This window comes from Necator americanus, chromosome II (assembly GCF_031761385.1).
Source record: "Necator americanus strain Aroian chromosome II, whole genome shotgun sequence".
In the NCBI taxonomy this organism is placed as follows: domain Eukaryota; kingdom Metazoa; phylum Nematoda; class Chromadorea; order Rhabditida; family Ancylostomatidae; genus Necator; species Necator americanus.
The window spans coordinates 39,530,519-39,550,480 of record NC_087372.1 but is presented as its reverse complement, the minus strand read 5'-3'; the positions used below and the strand labels follow the sequence as shown (position 1 = coordinate 39,550,480).

Here is a 19,962-nt window from a genome sequence, read left to right as displayed (position 1 = left end):
TGATACCTATTAGTTATAGAAGGGAATACATATGTATCATCGAAAACATGTAGCTGTTTGTTCTAATTGGTAAGCTAATTCGATATTGCACGTCCCTTTCACGTTCTCTGAGACGCTAGGATGTTTTATTGCGTGTAAAAAAAAAAATCCTGTGAAGGGGTGGTTTTGAAAAAAAAGAGCGGGTATAATGCTAATTAAAGCAGAAGTTAAAAAGACTACTGTGCATTAAATACATATAATATGCAGATAGAGTGTGTAATTAGGGAACGACGGCGTCTGAAACAGGAGTAACTAGCCATTGTGAGAATACTGTAATGTTGGATTTAAAGTGATCCAGAGAACTATAAGAACTACGTGTTTAAAGAAGTTCCTTTTTTCTATATTAATTATGTACACTCCAGATACATCACAACGAGGTTACAAACATCAAAATCCTCGTTAGTTGAAATTGAAGGGTTTGCGATGGAACGATGTAGACGAAGGAAGAGGCAGGAATTTTGGAACTTATTATTATTACAGCTTCACTACGTGTAGATAAAAGCAACATTCAATTTAAAGGCATCACCCCACGAATCTGGGGTGGTACGAATTTCAGGTGGAGTATTCGTAAACAGCATAGCAGATTAGTGGAGAGAGGTTGATTCCGTCCATTTCTTCATAAATGCCGGGAAGATGCGGCGCGTGCACAAGGCTGGCGCGCTCCAATCGAACTCGCTGTGGAAAATAGCACGCCGGGACGCTCGAAACCGTATCTTCCGGGCTGTTTTTTTTACGGCAATTATGAAGAAATGGACGGAATCACCCCCTCTCCATAATCTTAGATCCCGTTTACGAATATTCCACCTAAAATTTGTGCCACCTCAGATTCGTGGGTACCTGTTAAAGGTACCGTGTGATACCTTTAACAGTGATGCTTTTTATGTACTGTTCCGACGAGTATCTGAATTCAGCCGAAATCTAATCAGAGTTACAGCGGCATAACAAAGTAAAGGTTTTTAAGTGTTTCTTTTTAGATGCTTATTATGAACAGGCGCTACAATACGCGCTACATCTCTCCAATCGTGTGCTCGCTATGGACCTTTTTCTTTTGCCTTTCATATCATAACTTTCAATCTGCCCTGACCTAATCTGAAGTGGGTTCCGGTTGAAAAAATCCTATCCGGGCTTTATATGAGTTCTATGTATGTGTCAAGATTTAAACGTAAATGTCCTGGAAGGAATGTTAAATAAAGGTGTCTTCTTACTTTTCTTTTTCTGTTTTTATTTTCTGAAGGAGGAGAAATGCTGTCATTTGTCAACTTATGAGGATAACTAAGATTTAGATACGAAAAAAAGCCTGGGATTGTTTTGAATATATGTCTTGTGGAGTTCTGGAAGTATCCTTTGAGAAAGTATATAGCACATACGTTAGACTCTACAGGCGAGAGCTATGTGCTGCGTCAAAGGATTGTAATGAACGAATCTCATTCGAGCCTGCCTATTATGTCGTGCGTGCCTATTATGTCTGGATTGATGCACTGAATTAATAGCAATAAATGTTTCAAATGCTTCAAATGTAGCAATGAGATTTTTTTTGCGATTGGTACCTACTTCTACTTCGTCGTTCTCTTCTCTTCTAAATCTACTTCGTCGTTTAAGAGATAAGACGTCACATGCCCGGTGGAAAAAAAAGGAACAATTCGTTCTAAGATATCTATATAGAACTGGAGCGAGCTGTGTGTGTCTAGTTTGAAGAACACTGTTCTTGTTTAAAAATAAATAAAAATAAAACATATAAATATAAATAAATAATAAATATAATAAATAAAATCTAATGATTGAGTTTGCTTAGAACTGGAGAACACCTGATGTCTTGAGGAGAGCGCAACGTTGAGTGCTTAAAAGGCTGGAATCAAGGAATTTTAACTGCGGCTTGATTGTACCTCTAGCGGAAGATTTTTTGTTCGTCTTTCGTTATCCTCGCATGAGAGACCTCAATGCAAGCGATTTTTCTGCAGCTATCCTTTTTTAAGCTTGCCAATTATCCTCAGAAATAAAGAGAAAATGAATCTTTATTGCATACTTAGGTAAAGGATAACTCTGAGAGAAATTGCATGCAAACTCTTATCATCACGGGGAAGTGGGTAACACAATGGTAGCGAGGAGAAATCCATCATCGACGCAAAATTTGTTGCCTATATAATGAAGATATCATTGGGCCGGAATCAATCTTAAATTTGTTTTGAGTGACACAAGGATTTTTGAGGACACACAAGGTTCCTGCGTTCTAGTTCTAGCTGAAGTTTCGGACAGATAAAATAGAAAATTTCAAGTAATATTCAAAAGCATCACCCCACGAATCCGAGGTAGTAGGTGGGCAATGCCTATACGGGGTCGTAGATGATGGGCAGTAGTGTGATTCCTTCCACTTCTTCCTAATTGTCGTGAAGAAAAAACGGCCCAGAAGATGCCGCACGTGCTCAACGGTGGTGCGCTCCAATCGAACTCGTTGTAGAAAATAGCACTCAATATATAATACCACCTAAAATCTATACCACCGAAAATTTATGGGGTGATGCCTTTAAGAGAAATGCACATAGTTTCAAAGCATAGGTAATGAGTCGCATAAGTATGAATGGTAATTGAACTTGATTTCACTCCGCACATTACCACGGTCACTCGATTCCGTGAGAATTGCGTCCATTAACGTACGTTTTATTTCAGTAGCAGTAGTGAAATGTCGGTAAATTGTAAGAGTCGTCTGGAAGCCAGTGGGGAAAAAAATGAGCAGTGCTATGAAATGTGTGAGTGCTTCTGCAGAAAAACAGATCTAATTGAAATGAGATTCCAACTTTTCGAATAAAGTTTGTTACTTATTTTGGCTCTTCGCTTACAGATAATGTGAAGGGATTGAAGAAAAAGTACTCGGATCAGTTATGTAGTTCCGGAGGGATTCTGAAGATTTTTAGTCAAATTCATGCAGCCTGATACGTAAGTCCTCTCGTCGCTTCATCTCGTATTTCATACAAATTATAAGCAGTCATAAATCTATGATAATTAGTTGCGGCTCCTTTCACTTTTGACTACAAAACTTTGTATATTTTTTTATGAGACTTTGTACTGTAAAATATGTGAGTGAGTCCGTGGAAGAACAGATCTAACTGAAAAAGATATTTCAATATCTCGAATTAAGAAGGGAATCTGTTGCTAATTTTGGTTTATCTCCTAGAAACTATATTAAAAGAATTGGATGAGCCTTATTCATGTGTCCTCTTGTCGTATTATCTCGTAATTTATGCAGTATACATTCGATCGTGAATCTATGATAATTAGTAATGGCTAAGGAAAGTAACATAGAATAAAAGAACGGGGATCGGTTAAAAGCGGGTGCTTCAGCAACATTTCTTCCCTTTCATTCCCGATTACGACGAACGTCTTTACATTTCCGTCAAGTTTTAATTTAATAGCCACGTTAGATTTCCCTTTGATCGTCGCGACGAAAAAATACCACGTTTGGAGATTGAGCGAGGAAGGACCCATGTATAGCGGGAGCCTTACATATTGGATAAGTAAGTACCCTCTTGACAACAAAAATGCTCCGATGACCTTTAACATCTACATTTGGACATACTCAAACACTGTTTTTGCTTCGATACCGCGTCAGACAAAATAAGAGCATAATTTTGTATGAATAGAATTTTGTCTTAGCTTATTCGTAACTTAATTAAATTCCAGGCTAGTGGAAATTTTCCCCCTTTTATGGCAACGTGTAAATTATTTCTGCGTACGAGTTTTCACGTCTGCTCTGACAGCTCCGAAGGCTCTCGGTGTCTACAATTTTTGGGTTAAATGAGAAGGATGCGGTTTTCCATGATGGGTGTCCTCTTCACAGGAAAAGACAAAATCCTGAAAACTGGAGAAAAGCACAATTTATTTGAGACAGATGCAAAGCCAAACATCTGATATGCACATTGTTTATGAAGCTTACGGTAATAAACACTGTGCAACCGAATCTTCTAACGTGGTGACTTTTTTCCCATTTTTCGAGTGCTTTTCAACTTTATTTAGTTTCTATTTAATTTTTATAACGGATGTTCTTTGTTTTTTTTTATTATGAGATGTTTATTATGTTTTTTTTTTCTTGAAAGAGTCCCTCACTGATTATGGCCAGTGGTGATGTTAACTGAAGCCTTTGTTTTTAAAGTAGAAAAAAAGGAAAGAAAATAAGGCGCAGTGCAGGCATAGGTTTAAAAAACGCTGCGATTCGTGCATAATCCTTTTGCTAGGAGGTGTAACTGTTCATTTTTAGGACAAGGATGACGATTATCAGTACAATTACTTGTATACGAAGGCGCATTGCCGGTAATTTTGAATTGCTGATTGCTCGTACACAGTATTTTAACGTCAGGAAGGTAATAGACCACCCACTCATGCTAGGTGCGGGGATTTGCAGCAATATCGACGAGAAGAAAACAATTAACAGACTTTTAAAACCGAAAATGAAAGCTGCAGAAGAATAAAATGAATAGAGATCATCTTCTTCGGTTATCTTCACACTACAAGGATGTTAGACGACTCTAGTTTTTCTGGTTTCTCAATTGCCACTAATTTCTTGTTGTGCTACACGTCCGTAAAGTACATCAATTAGAGCAATGCCTAGAAGAAGAAAAATTTTGCGCATAATGTATTCACCGATAGAGCGATCATTGCTGCCTTCACTTATTATGTACTTAGAACCACTGCTGTCGGGTTATCCCAAATCTGATCAAAAACAATCTGGTTGGTAAATAGTATCTAGACATATGTGAGGAAACGTAAGAAATAAACGTACGCTCAATCACTAGCTGTAAAGTTCTAAAATTAGGCAAGTCTACAGGTGAATGTTTCAAGATACGAGCAGATGTTGGCGCCGTCCTACATCGACCACTGCTGCAAGATTGTAGTACGACTGCCGTCATAGCTGGCAAATGTATGCGGAAGTAATAACTCGTCTTAGGGTCTTCAACTCTAATTAAAACTAACTGACTGCGCCCCCTCATGACTGCTAACTACTCGGTGAAAAGTGAAATTTCCTCGTTTTATCTTAATAATTCTATATGAGAGGCAACTTCGTCCAAGAAAAATATCGCAGACGGCTCAAGTGTACCTCCTCTTGTGTCATTTACTGCACTACCAAAAAGTTAGGCGAGCTTCTCACGCAAATATTCACCAAAATGAGGTGGCATCTGCATTCGATGATTGTCTGGCGATGAGCGAGTCCATTTTCTACTCACTCGATCACATCGGTGCATTTCGTTTCGCATTTGAATGTACTTCAAAGCACGTGTGCACACCTTATACCACAATTTACGCCTCTTTACCTATCAGCTGGCCGCACTCTACGGAACGTGATCCGCCAAACCCATATCTACAAACCATGTCGAAGGCCATGCTCCATTAAACCTTTCTTTTCTTTAAACTTGCTCCGCTGTAATATATGCTCCATCTGCGAGTGTTCATATATTACGTTATTGGCATATGCTATTTGTATTGACATATTTACGATAAACCTCGCATGTAATCGAGAGAGAGTTGGGACAGAGCAACAGAACCGTGGGAACTCATGGACTCGGAAGGGCTGGAAGCCATTTAAAGGCTAGCCGAAGCCTCTTCGGATCTGGAGAGTCGTGACAGGGTCCTGCCGACTAATGACCGATGTTGCTGTTCAGAGGAGACTCAGAGCAGGACAGCTCACATCTCTCTGTCAACAATAATGTAGGAACACAGCCGCTGCTTTCTTGCTAAAACGATCCTCTACCCAAAAGGGTATAAGTGCCGGCACTCAGCGCAAAGGGATCTGGTTCAATTTCAGTTCGTGATGTCTCTCGGTTTTGCACGTTTCGCCTCTTAATTTGAATGAGCATCTGAATTTAAATTGTGTTTCCGTGTTTAAATTAAACCACTTGGGAAGTGCTCGCTCCCGTGCTTCAAGAAGAGTACTCTTAGACTACTCACACCAGTACCACTCTAGATGTCTAAAGGGCGTGAATCTCAGTCGAACGCCATGCATCCATGTATCCGTACAACTTGTTCATATTCTCCCTCATTTTGTCGTCGTTCTACTATGTTATTGCCGTCTTGGTATGTTGCCATAAAATTTAAGAAACAGCTGATTGAGGAAACTTAAACCAAAAGATCTTTTTTTGCAAGTTTTTTAGATAAAGTGATCAGCACCAATAAAGAGAAAAAACTTGCTCTTAGTAAAGTTTGTTGTTCCAAAATAACTCCAAAATAATAACTTAATTTTTGTGAACTATCTGTGAATGTTGGAAAATTTCGCATTTTTTTTTCGTTACACCGTGTCGTTTCCAGTATATCTGGTTTTCTACTTTTAAGATTTTTCCGCTTTGAACTGTCTTCTGTCCTTCATAGTTTAGTTCTCATTCACCATACAAACCGTGACCAATTTTTTTCGCATAATCTTCTGACATTTTCCCTCAACCACATAACAGCCTGGAATACACCGAAATGACAAAACAAAGAAAAAACAAAAAAAAACAATGGAAAGGAAAAAGTATTGGGTGGTCATATCCTGGAGTTTCCTGGAGGTCCTATGGCTGTTGCTTTTTTACTTCAGTAAAATGTTTTTCTCACGCGCGTGTAATTAGATTCGGTTAATGTCAACAAGCCATGTTATGCAAAGAAAAAAGGTAGTCGAAGGGAGAAAAAAGAAATCAAATGAGTTAGGTGCAAGAGTTATTGGTAATTATGAACAATTAGATTGGTTTTTGGACCCTTTCTCTTAAAGGTATTGCAGATTACACACTGTGAGCTATACATACGGGAACCTTACCGTAAATGATCCTTAGTGGAGCAATTATTTCTTTTTGAAAGGATGGCGAACGTTTGACCGACTTCACATAAAAAAAAAACTAAGCATTGCATTACATGGGGATATCGTGGACGTCTCAAGTATTGCTAGTGGAAACATACACTTTTCTGTTTGATTTTTTACACTACTTTCGCAAGGGATCTGCTTCAAAAAATTAGGATCTCTTCTTACAACACGTGAAGATTGTGATATGCCGCCTCCATGTATAAAGCATCTACAGAACATAAAGCGACCATTCGACATGGTTAAAACTGTGGTGCCGTTGCGGATAGCACAGAAACGCTACGATTTGAAGTGAGGGAAAAAACCTTAAAAATTATCTGATGTAAGTAAAACATCCAATTGCAGTTGAAAATCCAAGGTGCCGAGTAACAATTTGTCACGTTTTTTTTTAAAATTAATAATCAACATTCACTTTTGGAATTTCACTGCTTCACGTCGATAGAGCATAAAGTAGATGAAAGATTTACAAAGACAGAAAATAACTTTCAGTCATTATGCCCACATTGCTTTAAGTTCGTTGTGGTAATTAGATGCTGCTGGTGCCTCATTTGCGGTTGCCTTCATGGTTTTCGTTTCTCGCCTCATGATGTGGTCCACTTTCTGACTTCGAATCGTTAACGCTAATCCGAAAAATATCCGCTGGTAGGCCAGCAACTGAAAAATATCCAACTAGAATACATGAGATTATGTACTTCAAAAAGGGAAAGGTTCCATAAGTAGTGTTAACCAACAACATCATAAGCGTGACTCAAATGAGTGGTGTCTTGCCCAAGTGGAATATCTGTGAAGAATAACGAGTACGCCAATAGACAGAAGAAGATGACCTAGAATACTGATTATAAGATGAATATATAATAATAAGAAGATGACCTAAAATAACATTATATATTATTAAAATATAGATAACTTTGGAACAATTCGAAAAAATCTTCGTTGCCTCTGTGATGAAAATATGTTGAAAAAAAAGTTCACAAACAACAAAAGAGGATAAAACAAATAACAAATAAGGAGTAAAGCTGATAATTTTACGTTTGCTGTTAACTGAACCTTCACTATGAGATCGTTGAGGGCAACTGGAATAACATAACAGGCTCCCCGTATATTTTCATCTATTTGGTAACGACTCCCCAGTTGCATCATAGAATTGTGTCGTTTCCGATAAGCCGATTTGTTGAATAGCACTATTATGATGAACGCCTAGAAATATGAAACTTTTTCGATTTTCTGAACGCTTCACAAGATTCTCTTCTCTTATACTTTGACACATTCGGGAGTACCTTCTATAAGAAAAGAAATGTTCAATAGAGAATTCAAGGCTATGTTCGTAGAAAAATGCACTCCGAATGAGAACTCCGACCTAACCGATAAGTAGAGTTAGAACTCACCGCAAAACAGACGGCAATAAGGAAAGAATTTAGACCCATAATGTACATTTCAAAGTTGTTAACTGAAAATAATACAATTTATAATTCTTAATTCTTCAGAAATAATAGTAATTTATGTACAGCTGATGGTATTTTTGAAAAAAAAATTATGATAGTAGAACGACAAACACCAAACAGAAGTATTTTGAGTTTTATTGGATTACGCGATCATACACATTTGGTGGTGCTAGCGTCAACTCACCCAATCTAAGATAGCCAACGACCATGATCAGAGCTGTCAGAACTACCTAAATAACGCTCACATCTTCTCTGAAATAGAAATTCATGTAAAATCTCACCACAGTGCCACAAAGTACGGTCGGCATTAACCATCCATTGCAATTCGCCTCATATTTGTTCGTAAATACAGTTGCTGCGGCTCTTTCGACGGCAACAAACACCCAGCCGAATATTGCGATGTAACTTCCAACGGACTGGACGATCGCTAGCTGATTCTGAGCAACAAGGGGATAAATTGTTAATATGCAAATGAAAATATGAGATGATATATGGTTCAACCAACCACAAAAGGAGTATTTCGCTGCGCTATACAGCACATTCTCGTCGGGACAAGTATTAGCCTATGTATTGCACAACTTAAGTATCCAAGACCTGTTACGAACAGCGTTGACCTCAAATAAACGAAGTTATTTAACAGGAGAGAAAATAAATTGAAAGATACCCACCTAAAATTCACATGCAAGTTCTTTTGTGTGATGCATATGTAGAAAAGAAAACATACGATAGGAATAAATAGAACATTCAAAGTGGTTTCAAAAATGAAAAATACGTAGTTCCATACGTCAAGCTCTGCATAATTCATGTAGAAAAATGCAACTGCTTGATTACCCTTTAGAAAATACAAATTCCGTACAACGACGAAGGAAATATAATAAAATTTCCTCAAGTCTTGATTGTTTTACCTAGAAGTATGACATTTTTCTTTGTGCATGACATGATATATTGAATAAACGAATAAATGAAGATGTGAATGAGAGGTGAATAATATATTGAAGCAACAATAGATTAATTCTAAACAAGAGAATTTTCTTCCATTTCCAATAATTTTATGTTTGACTACCTTTGATAAATTACATTAGCTTCAACGTTACCTATTAGTTATAGAAGTGAATACATATGTATCATCGAAAACATGTAGCTGTTTGTTCTAATTGGTAAGCTAATTCGATATTGCACGTCCCTTTCACGTTCTCTGAGACGCTGGGACGTTTTTTACGTGTAAAACATCCTGTAAAGTGCTGGCTTTGGAAAAAGAGCGAACTTGTGTTAATTAAAGCAGAAGCTACTCACTAAATGTCTTACTTTAAATACGCACATTATGCATATAGGAGTGTTTGATTACGGTTCGTAGGCGTTTGAAATAGGGATAATTACCGCTTGTGAGAATACTGCAATGCTGAATTCAAAGTAGTAGCAAGGTGGATTTAATCGTGGATTTAATGATATAGTAAATAACACTCAATTTAACAGTACTTTCTTCTCGGTACTGTTTTAATGAGCTTCTGAAATCGGCTGAAATTTATGAAGACCTAAAGCGGCATAGCAAGGAAAGATTGTTTTTAGTGCTTCTATTTAGATGCTTAAAGGGTAAAAAGGATAAAGTGTCAGTCAGTCCGCTTGCGATGCGCCACCAAGTTCACTTCAATTTAAAATCGTTTGGGATTTACGAATGTGTAACTAGCCTATATATTGCAACTTGCGGGGGCTAGCCGATGTATCAAATCAGTGTTTTTGTCCTCCCAGACAAGTCTGGTACCAATTTATTGACCCTTAAGTGATGAAAGGCTTGGTGAGCACTAGGGAGAATTCGAACCTCTGATCGATCGTTGGAACCTCCAACGGACTGCGCCCCACCCACCCCATTCAGACCATTCAGATGCTTATTGTGGACTATTATATGATTACTATGGTGTTTATTACTATGGTCTCTACGGTTTAGGTACGAAAAAATTCTGGAATTATTTTGACAAAGTGACCTATGGAATTCTCCATTCTCATTGTGAAAGTAATACATATTAGGGATACGCAGTTCCAATAGGAGAGTACTACTGCGTAAAAGGATTGTGATGAAAGACCCTTATTTAACGTAACCTATTATGTCCGATTTAACGCAACAAAAATTATACCAAAAAGCTGTAAGCTGCCATAATCACAGGAAGAAGAAATTAAGAGTCTGTAACTTTTAAAATAAAATAGAAATGTTCACGTTCTTCACGTCTGAATTTCTAATTTCAAATTCGACATTGAGGTTTTTGTGCGATTCGTTCCTTCTCTGCCCTTTAAGAGAAAGGATATCTCACGAACGTAGAAAAAAATATAAATTCTTCGTTCTGATACCTGCACACATGCAATCGCTTACACCAATTCGATCGGTCTATGGAGGAGGTAGAATATAAACCAGGGAAGTTTGACATTGGCTCTAGCGAAAGATTTCATGCTTTCCTTTTTTATCCTCTACTGAGCGACCGCAATGCATGCGAATTTTCCTCGTGACACCCAAACGCTTACATCAATTCGTTCATCTTATAGAGAGGTTCAAAGAGATCCCTAAAAAAGCGCTGCTTCCTGGAACGTACAAGTAAGAGTCAAAAGTTAGATTGGCGAAATGAACAAAGTCAAACGTGACTGCATCAGGGGTGAGTAGATTGATGATGTAGATTGATGTGTCAGTCAGTCTTTTAAATTCATTTAAAATTTAAATTTAATTTAAATAATAAATTTAAAGTCACTCCGAAATTCTAATATTGTACATCAGGAGCTTACTGCTGCATCCCTTTCGGAAGAAAATAAAAACTGCTGGCGATTCCAGCGGCATTCTAATTATTTCGTGATATTTTAATGTACTACTGCGAATTTTACGGGTAAATGAAATGAAGAGAAGAGACTACGTCAGAAATATGCAGCACTGACACTTCATTCATAGAAGCAGATGGCTTTTTTAGGCTTGCAAATTATCCTCGGAGAAAAAGAGGAAATGAGTATTTGTCGTATCCGTAGGTACGGGGTAATTGCAACTCTCAGGGAAATTGTCTGCGAACTCTTTTAATCACAGGGAAGTACAGTAGAATCGCTAATTCTTCGACAGAGGACGAAAAAGACGCGGATTCGCGTCTTTTTCGTCTTTTTTTTTCATAACTCACTTCAATTTAATCTCTATCATAATATCTATGCATCAATCGATTCGTAATCGTAAGATGTATCGATTCAATAATTAATTAGAATTTTTGAAACCCAGCACCAAAACAGTTTTTGAAAAAATTACCTGCGGATACGTTCTGTAAAACTGAAAGGGAAAATTTTACATCTTTACCGGTCGAGAACTGTTCTTTGCCAGGAAGTGCGATGATGATCTCTTCGGTATTCCGAAGATACGGAGCTGTTCTATAAGCTGTTGTACTGGCAGAGATGACGCTCCGCTTGTTAACGATTTACGAACCTTCGAAAATAATAATGATCAATAAGAAACAACGAAGTTACAACTTAAGCCCGAAAAAAAAACCCTAAAATCTTGATGCGTTAGAAAAAATGTCGCACAAAAAATAGTTTCCTGGTAGATTTTACCAGAAAAAAACCTTTTAACTACTTATGTCTATTGTTATCGGGACTGAAATAGGCCACCACCGTTAAAATTTCAACATCTCCGATGTTTCGAAACTACAGCCGTGAGAGATACCAAAATGCTCGTAATAATATGTACATTACGAATATATGATTAAAATTCCGCTTTTCAAGCAAAATATTCGCGTCAAAAATCATATATCCTTGGGGCGCAATTATCTCGGAGTCACCCTTGCTAATACGTATCCGCAGGTAATTTTTTCAAAAACTCTTTTAGTGCTCGGTTTCAAAAATTCTAATTAATTTTTGAATCGATAGATCTTACGATTACGAATCGATTGATGCATAGATATTATGATAGAGATCAAATTGAAGTGAGTTATGAAAAAAAGACGAAAAAGACGCGAATTAGCGATTCTACTGTAGGTAACAGACACGAGAAATCCATCATCGAGGTAAGCTTTTGCTATCCATGTCATGAAGCAATTTTGGCTCGAACTTTGAGCTCACTAGAGTAATACAGGATGTCTTCCTGCATTCGCCTTTAAGCTATCAAAAATAGGATCGGCCGGATGAAATAGAAATTTTCTTTCCATTCGTCTATTCAAGGTAATATATAAAAGAAATATACATGATTTTAAACGATAGGTAATGAGTCGTATGAGTATGAATGGTGAAAAAACTTGATTTCACTTCGTATATTTCCACAATCAGTGTATTCCGTGAGAATTGTGTCAATTAACGGACGTTTTATTTCAGTAGCATTGTAAAATGTTGGTAAATTGTAAGAGTCTAGAAGACAGGTAAAAAAAAATTAGTAGTGCTATAAAATGTGTGAATGTGCCTGCGAGAAAACAGATTTAATTGGAAAAAATATTTTAAATTTTCGAGTGAAGTTTATATCGTATTTTGGTTTCACGAAACTCAAACTATGTACAGAACTGGATAAAAAGTACTCGGATCATTCACGTGGTTCCGGAAGCGTTTCTGAAGATTATTAGTCAAATGCATGCAGTCTGATACATGAGTCCTCTAGTTGCACCGTCTCGTAATTTATACAAATTACAACCAGCCGTGAATCCATGATAATTAGTAGTGGCTCCGGAAACCAACTTAGAGTAAAAGAGCGATCAGCGGGGTCGTTGCAGCAACTTTAGTTCTTTTTTCGTTGCCCTGATCAGGAACGTCCTTACCTTTACCGACAAATTTCAACGACTTTTTTAGATTGGACAAATGGGCGACTACAAGTATGAGCTCATAAAGAGCGGGATCCTTACATTTCGGACGAGTGCAGCACAATTTTGACAACAACATTCCGTCGATAACCTTAACGTCTACTCTTGCACATATTTACTTGAACACTGCTTTTGCTTGAAAAGGAATTCTCAAGGTTATCACATCTCGGCTAGTTGGTAGGCGCCTGAGCGTATTTCAAATGTACCAAGACGAGAACGTACAACTCTCTCCACAGGTCTAGAAACACCACTCGATACCGTGTTACCTAAAACGCGTCAGGCAAAATAAGTACGCGATATTGGACGAATAGAATTTTTCTTTCACTCATTCGTAACTTAATTGAATTTCACGTTTTGCGGAATTTTTTCTCCTTTTACGCGTAAATCATTTCTGCGGACGAGTTTTTACGTGTGTGCATTAACAGCTCCGATTGCTCTCGGTGTCTAAAATTTGTGGGATAAATGCAGTAGATTATGGCGAGGCGGGTGATTCCGTCCATTTCTTCCTTATTGCTGTAAAAAAAACCGCCCGGAAGATACGGCTTCGGGCGTTCTGGCGCACTATTTTCTACATGGAGTTCGACTGGAGCGCGCCAGCCTTGTGCACGCGCCGCATCTTCCGGGCCGTTTTTACGGCAATTAGGAAGAAATGGACGGAATCACCCCACTCTCCATAATCTACTATCCCGTATACGAATACTTCACCTGAAATCCGTACCACCTGAGATTCGTGGGATGATGCCTTTAAAGACACCCGCCACATTAGAAAACGTCACTCTAAAACTGTTGAAGTAGATCGTTTTCTCTTGTGCGTAATTAACTCAGAAAAACACTTTCATGTAAATGAAAGTTAAAGATTATCTTGTCGACATTTCCTTGACATGAACATCACCTGATCTTTATCTTTGTGGAATTTGAAGGGAAATCTCACTTCAATTGACGCTACTATTGATGGTTTTTTTTGAAAAGAGGTAGTGCTTTCTTTGTCACTATCCTTGCTCGATATCTCATCCATTACCTATGCGACCGAACATTACTGACCTTCAAAACCTTTTTTTAAGCTGTTTAATTGTAGTGCGCAACAGGGGATGGATTATCTTTGAGCCGGGTTGAGTCTAGAAACAAACAACGTGGAGGATATAGCAATGCCTTCGCTTATTCTTTGTCGCGTAGTACTACTCGTTTCTATTTCCCAACACTCGCTTATTGACTTTAGCAACGCTTCTTACAATGCAGTGAGAAAGCCAAGCGGAACCAAAGTACGGGTTTTTAATCGTTCATGAAAAATCTATTCAGGAGACAGTTTTGACTTCAAACAAATTCTAGTTCGCAAAAAAAGAGGTTCCTCCCCGCTCAACTAGGGTAATTTGAAAACTGAGAAAAGTGAAATGTGAGACGACATCTCACTTTTCTCGACTTTCAAATTAACCTAGTGCCGAGCTGTTTTCACATTTCTTAAGATCTGTTACAATCACATTTTCTCGTTCGTCTGCGAGGATAGATTTATTATTTATTACAGAGATTTTGTCAGCTATGTACGTTCCATCCAGTCCCAATATGTTCTCTAATTTGGTCCATCAGAAACTGCCATTCAAAGAGAGAGTTACAGACACTTTGACCTGTTCTTTCTCTATGACAATCTGACCACAAACGATCCTTAGGGGATTAACTATTTCTTTTCAAAAGAGTTGGTGATCGTCTGATTTTATGCACATAAAAAACTGATATAATGAAGCATTGCATTATACAGGGCATATCATGGACTTCTCAAGTACAGTAATGGCAGCTCACAATTCTCAATAGATCGCAATAGATCTGCTTCAATAAAATTAAACTTTCTTCTTTTTCACTTGCGAGATGGGCGGTATTGGAGAGTGAAGAAGAGATGGTAGGTTTTTAACGACTTTCCCAGCAGGCGCGCGGGAAAGTGCAATTGGCAAAGGCACTACGGTAGCTTCCACACGCCAGCCAACGTATAAAAGGGCTTTCTCAGAACGTGCGAGGTCAGTCCTTTTTCATTTCCATGAATGTGTGTTTAATGTCGTGTTTAGCTCGATATTTCAGCCTCGTCGTAGTTTTGGACACAGCAACAACCGCAGTAAACCACATTAACCACTGTTGGCTGCGCTCCATGGGTGTCGAACCGCTAACCATTCACCACATTAACTCGAGAACCATTATCCATCCAACCACTGTGGCATGGCCTCGTACCACACTATACCGCCGAGTAATAACCACTCCCACGGGGACGAGACCGTGAGCCTATGGGATTCGAAGGAATAGGCTTCTTTGTGGTGGCTAACCCAGCATAACTCCCTCCGGATCCGGACAGTCGGCTCTGGATCCTTCTCAACGGTGCCCACCACTCCTTTTCAGAGCGATCCTTGAGAAAAACGGTGGTGTTGTCGCGCAGAAGGCGATAATCAGGAACTTTCGTTGTCCTAAGCTGTCCCATCTCGTGTCGTAATCCCCTTTATCATTGGGCCGGCACTACACAAAAGCATGGTGATTAGTTTCGCTGGTGCATGAGTCTACGTGCAAGGGTCACGACAGGAGCTGAATGTCGCATGCAGAGGGCTGAACAAGAGTTACCTTTAGGATTGACAGCAATCATGAGGGCATACTCTCTTTAGCGGCAGTTGCTCTGTCACTCTGCCGGCCGCCATTTTGGGACGTAGGCTCGTTAAGCGCACTGCTTATACTGCGAATTGTTGGAGAGAAGGCACAGTAGGTCCCGCCGGGGACTTTGAATCGGTAGTCAAACAACACTACTGGCTATGACTCTCACAAACAAGCGGTTCCCACGCTGTTTCTTCACGGGGACAACTGAAAATGATGAGCAGATACCGCAATCTACTACCATGACTCTGTGCTTTGGCTGAGATTTAGAACCTAGTTAGAATCCTGTTATACTGCATCCCAGTCTAATGTGCGTATGGTCGATAAGGCGACCATAGGATGAAGTAGAAACTGTGGTGCAGCTGCGGACAACGCAAAAGCGTTTCGGTGTAAAGTGGAGCAAATTAATCCATTATCAGATATAAATTGGACTTCCAACTGTAGTTGAAAACTCACAATGACGAGTCGCCATTTGTCACACTTTTTTTTTAAAGGAGCTAATTGTTAACATTCACTATAGGAATTTTATTGTTTTAGATTAATAGAACATGAAGTAAATGAAAGATTTACAAAGATAGAAAAAAACGCTACAAATTATCAAGACCACATTGCTCTAAGTTCTTTGTGGTAATTGGATGCTGCTGGGGCCTCATTCGCTGTTACCTTCACAGTTTTCTTTTCCCGCTTCATGATGTGGTCCAATTTCTGACTTCGAAGCGTCAGGGCTAATCCGAAAAATGTCCGCTGATAGGCTGACAACTGAAAGATATGCGAATTATGTGGCTTAGACTGCATACTTCAAAAAGAATAAAGTTCTAAAAGTAGAGTGAACCAACAAGGTCATATGCATGACTCAAATGACTGGTGTTTTGGCCGAGTGGAATATCTGTGAAGAACATCGAGTACCCCATTAGACAGGAAAAGATAATCTAAATTATTAGGAGCAAAGATAACTTTGAAACATTCTCAGAAAACCTTGTTTGCCATATATTTTGAGATTATTGTGAATAAAAATCCAGTTCACAAAGACCATAATAAACAGCGAAGCTGATAACATTATGTTTGTTGTTAACTGAACCTTCACTATAAGATCGTTGAGGGCAACTGGAATAACATAACAGGCTCCCCGTATATTTTCATCTAATTGGTAACGACTGCCCAGTTGCATCATAGTATTGTGTCGATTGCGATAAGCTGATTTGTTGAATAGCACTATTATGATGAACGCCTAGAAATATGAAATTTTTTGTGCCTTTTAAGCCATTTACAGGATTTACATTTACAGGATCTTCTTCTCCAAAACTTTGATACTTTCTGTAATTCCTGCTATAAGAAAGAAAAGAAATGTCGGATACAGAATGTAACGGTTTTCTCATAAAACACTGCACTCCGAATGAGAACGTGTACACAAGCGATAAGTAGAGTTAAAACTCACCACAAAAGAGACAGCAATTAGAAAAGTATTTAGACTAATCAGGTACAGTCGAAAGTTGTTAACTGAAAATAATACAACTCATAATTCCCGATTCTTCATAGGGCGTAATAGTAATTTATTTTTGGTTAATGGTATTTTTAAACAAAATGATGATAGTGGTTCACGAAAAGAGAAACAAGGTGAGCTTTATTTTATTACGCGATCATACAGAATCATTTTGACAGAGGTAATGTCAACGTCGCTCACCCAGTTTGAAAATGCCAAGGACGTCGACCAGAGCCGTCAGAACTAACTAAATAACATTGAGATCCTTTACGAAACAAAATTTTATGTAAAATCCCACCACAGCGCCACAAAGTACAGTCGGCATTAGCCACCCAGTACAATTCGCCTCATATTTATTGGTAAAAACAGTTGCTGTGGCTCTTTCCACAGCAACAAATAACCAGCCGAATACTGCGATGTAACCTCCAGTGAACTGGGCGACCATAATTTGATTCTGGGCAACAACACGGGTAAATTGTCCATATGAATGAGAAGTAATAAGTGGTACAACTAACCACAAAAGGTGTCATTCGCCGGGCTATACAGCACAGTCTCGTCGGCACAAGTACTAGCCTATGTATTGCACAAATTAAGTATCCAACACCTGTTACGAACAGCGTTGACCTCAAATAAACGAATTTGTTCGACATAAGTCAAAAGAAATTGAAAGATGCTCACCTAAAATTCACATGTAAGTTCTTTTGTGTGATACATATGTAGAAAAGAAAACATACGATAGGGACAAACAGAACATTCAAAATGGTTTCAAAAGTGAAAAATATATAGTCCCATACGTCAAGCTCCGCATAAGTCATGAATAACTATGCACCTGCTTGACAACACTTCAGAAAATACGATAAATATGGTAGGAGGGCGTAGAAACTGGAGTTTCTTTAATCTCTGATTGATTTACCTAGAAGCGTACAATTGCGAATGACACGACGTATATTGAATAAACGAATGAATGAACAATGGGGTGAGAAGCAATTAGTAGAAAAATGAAACAATAATTTAACACAACATTCTAATCAAGAAAATTTCCTCCCATTTCCGATAATTTCATGTTTGACTAGCTTTGGAAAATTACATTAGCTTCACTGATACCTATTAGCTATAGAAGTGAATACACACGTAGTATTAAGAACATGCAGCTGTTTGTTCTAATTCGCCAGTGGTTCCGATTTTGGTGTTCCTCTGATATGCTTTGAGATGCTAGGACGTTTTATTTACGTGAACACATCCTGGTAAGTGAGGCTTTAAAAGGAGCGGACTTATATTTGCTAAATCGGAAGTAACACATTAAATATATTATCTTGAGTACGCACAATATGCAAATAAGAGTATTTAATTACGGAACGTAAACGTTTGAAATAGGGGCAATTACCCTTTGTGAGAATACCGTAATGCTGGATCTGAAGTGATCTACAAGAGTGTAAGAGTTGAACAAAAAAGAGGGAAGAGTTCTCTTTTTCTGACGTTTCAATGATATTTCAAATATGACACAACAAGATTACGAGCATTGATATTCTCAAAAATTCAAATTGATGAGTGTGAGATGAAATGATATAGACGAACGAAGAGGAAGGAATTTTAAAAATTTTTATCCGATTGCAACAGCGTCATCGCGTGCGGATAGAAGCAACGCTCAATTTAACAATGGTGTCTTCATGGTACTGTTCTCACGAATCTCTGAAGCTGAAATCTTATCAACAGTAAGTTGGGATAACGAAGGAAAGCTTATACTTGATGTTTCTTTGTAGATGCTTATTACGGATAGTTCATGCAGTACAATATGCGCTACATCTTTCCAACCGTGTGATCGCTACGAACCATTTCCTTTTGCGTTTTATTCAACCTTAAACCCTGACCCATCTGGAAAGCGAACGGCATTTAATTGAATAAATTCTATCCCGACTTCATGTGTTTAACGTTTTTTTTTCAAGTGTTTGTTTTCTTACGTATATGCCGAGATTTAAAGTAAATGTAAAGGAACGTATGTCAGTATGTCGAAGCATTTCATTAGTTTTCCTTCTCTCTGCTCATTTTCTCAGGAGGAGTAGTACCGTCATGTCGTCAATTTACAAGGATAATTACAATATTGTAGATTATTTTGATCATGTCTTGTGGAATTCTGGAAATAACCTTTGAGAAAGTAGCATAGGCCTACGATACCCAGTTCCAACAAAAGAGAACTTCTGCTAAAAAGGATAGAAAATGTCCTATTTGACATAACCTATTCTTTCCGGGTTAGTGCGAAAGAATTATACTAAAAACCTGTAAGCTGCCGTAATCACACTGAAGAAGGAACTAAATGCCTCTGACGGTTGACATTGAATAGAAATGCTCACTTTTTTCCCAGTTAAAGTAATAAACACTTCTCATCTGAGTTTATATGAATGAAAATTTCAAATGCGACAAATGAAGCTTTTTGTAATTCGTTCCAATTCTGCCCTTTGAGAGATACATAGGACATCACATGCAAGTAGAAAAAGAAAGCAATGACTTCGCTCTGATATTTTCACACCCACAATCGCTTACACCAATTCAATCAGTTCATGGATGATTCAGATGAACCAGGGAAGTTAGACTTCGGTTCTAGGATTCTATGCTTGCCTTTCTTTATCCTCGCCTAAGCTACCGCAATGGACGCGCATTTTCTGCCTGACACCCAAGCGTTTACACCAATTCGTTCATCTCATCTGGAGAGGCTGATACAGATCCCTACAAACAAGGCGCTATTTCGTGGGATGTACAAGAGTCGAAAAATAGATG

At 38.3% G+C, this 19,962-nt stretch overlaps 1 protein-coding gene across 3 annotated transcripts; it reads right to left on the bottom strand.

The window, feature by feature from the left end:
• Positions 1-7,345: 7,345 nt before the first annotated feature.
• RB195_020823 (uncharacterized protein) lies at positions 7,346-18,005 on the bottom strand (the record flags this gene model as incomplete). Of its 3 annotated transcripts, XM_064189309.1 has the most annotated exons (17): positions 7,346-7,507; positions 7,585-7,677; positions 7,901-8,050; positions 8,239-8,300; positions 8,480-8,525; positions 8,577-8,732; positions 8,801-8,909; positions 8,964-9,087; positions 13,050-13,182; positions 16,374-16,469; positions 16,547-16,639; positions 16,789-16,938; positions 17,146-17,207; positions 17,392-17,437; positions 17,489-17,644; positions 17,706-17,814; positions 17,869-18,005. In XM_064189309.1, the coding sequence occupies 17 exons, from the start codon at positions 18,003-18,005 to the stop codon at positions 7,346-7,348; spliced, it is 1,884 nt and encodes a 627-aa protein (XP_064045190.1). The 3 variants fall into 3 exon arrangements, with proteins under 3 accessions (XP_064045190.1, XP_064045192.1, XP_064045191.1); XM_064189311.1 differs by lacking the exons at positions 8,964-9,087; positions 13,050-13,182; positions 16,374-16,469; ... (5 more) ...; positions 17,706-17,814; positions 17,869-18,005 and having other exon boundaries at positions 8,801-8,836; XM_064189310.1 differs by lacking the exons at positions 7,346-7,507; positions 7,585-7,677; positions 7,901-8,050; ... (8 more) ...; positions 17,146-17,207; positions 17,392-17,437 and having other exon boundaries at positions 16,308-16,469.
• Between the last annotated feature and the right edge of the window lie 1,957 nt (positions 18,006-19,962).